Source organism: Marmota flaviventris, chromosome 5, assembly GCF_047511675.1.
Source record: "Marmota flaviventris isolate mMarFla1 chromosome 5, mMarFla1.hap1, whole genome shotgun sequence".
NCBI lineage: Eukaryota > Metazoa > Chordata > Mammalia > Rodentia > Sciuridae > Marmota > Marmota flaviventris.
The window spans coordinates 35,277,095-35,278,409 of NC_092502.1; the positions used below are offsets into that span (position 1 = coordinate 35,277,095).

The 1,315-nt window shown below is 46.1% G+C and overlaps 1 protein-coding gene across 1 annotated transcript; it reads left to right on the forward strand.

Moving 5' to 3' along the window:
- The first annotated feature begins 376 nt into the window (after positions 1 to 376).
- On the forward strand, positions 377 to 1,315 carry LOC139705672 (olfactory receptor 2Y1B-like). Its single transcript, XM_071611828.1, has one exon. The coding sequence runs from the start codon at positions 377 to 379 to the stop codon at positions 1,313 to 1,315; it is 939 nt and encodes a 312-aa protein (XP_071467929.1).

Sequence of the window (1,315 nt, forward strand, 5' to 3'; positions counted from 1 at the left end):
TTAATGTTTATTTTTTAGTTGTAGTTGGACAGAATACATTTATTTTATCTTTATTTTTATGTGGTGCTAAGGATCGAACCCAGGGTCCTGCACATGCTAGGCAAGCACTCTAATGCTAAGCCACAATCCCAGCCCCACATGTTAGATTTTAAAAGGAATTTTCACATTGCTTCATTTTGTCCTAATCTCAATGTAATGAGGAGGAATAAGATAAGAATAAAAATAGAAGAGTGAGCATAGCTGGACTAAATAGTGAAATAGAAAATGAAAAACATGGTGTTGGAATACTAAGGGATAATTGTAAAGTAATGCTTTAATTCAAGTTCTTCATAGGAGGCATTATATCGTCTTCTGTTATTCATGCAGGTAAAAGGATATGGGAAGTTTCAACACCAGTTTTGGAGAGGGCTTCATTTTGGTGGGCTTCTCAGATTGGCCTCAACTGGAACTCATCCTTTTTATCTATATTTCGATTTTCTACTCCCTAACCCTCTTTGGCAACACCACCATCATCATTCTCTCACGATTGGATCCTCGACTGCACACGCCCATGTACTTCTTCCTCTGCCACCTCTCCTTCCTGGACCTCTGCTATACCACCAGCACTGTGCCCCAGCTGCTGATCAATCTTTCTGGACTCGACAGGACCATCAGCTATGGAGGGTGTGTGGCTCAGCTCTTCATCTACCTCTCCCTGGGTGGAACTGAGTGTGTGCTCCTGGTGGTGATGGCCTTTGACCGCTATGCTGCTGTGTGTCGTCCACTCCACTACACAACCATCATGAACCCCCTTCTCTGCCAGTCCCTGGCTATTGCTGCCTGGGTGGGAGGCCTCACGAACTCTCTGATTCAGACAAGCCTCATGATGGCCATGCCTCTCTGTGGCCTCCATTACCTGAACCACTTCTTCTGTGAGATGCTTGTACTCCAGAAGTTGGCTTGTGAGGATACAGGAGGCACAGAGGCCAAGATGTTTGTGGCCCGAGTCATAATCATTGTTATTCCTGCAGCACTGATTCTAGGCTCCTATGCACACATTGCTCAGGCAGTGCTGAGGATCAAGTCAATGGCAGGGCGCAGAAAGGCTTTTGGGACCTGTGGGTCCCACCTCCTTGTGGTTTGTCTGTTTTATGGCTCAGCCATGTACACATACCTTCAACCCACGGGCAGTTACTCTGAGAGTGAGGGAAAGTTTGTTGCCCTTTTCTATACTATCATCATCCCCATGCTCAATCCTCTGATCTATACCCTAAGGAACAAGGATGTGAAGGGAGCTCTGTGGAAGGTACTGGGGAGAGGCAGAAGCTCAGGATAG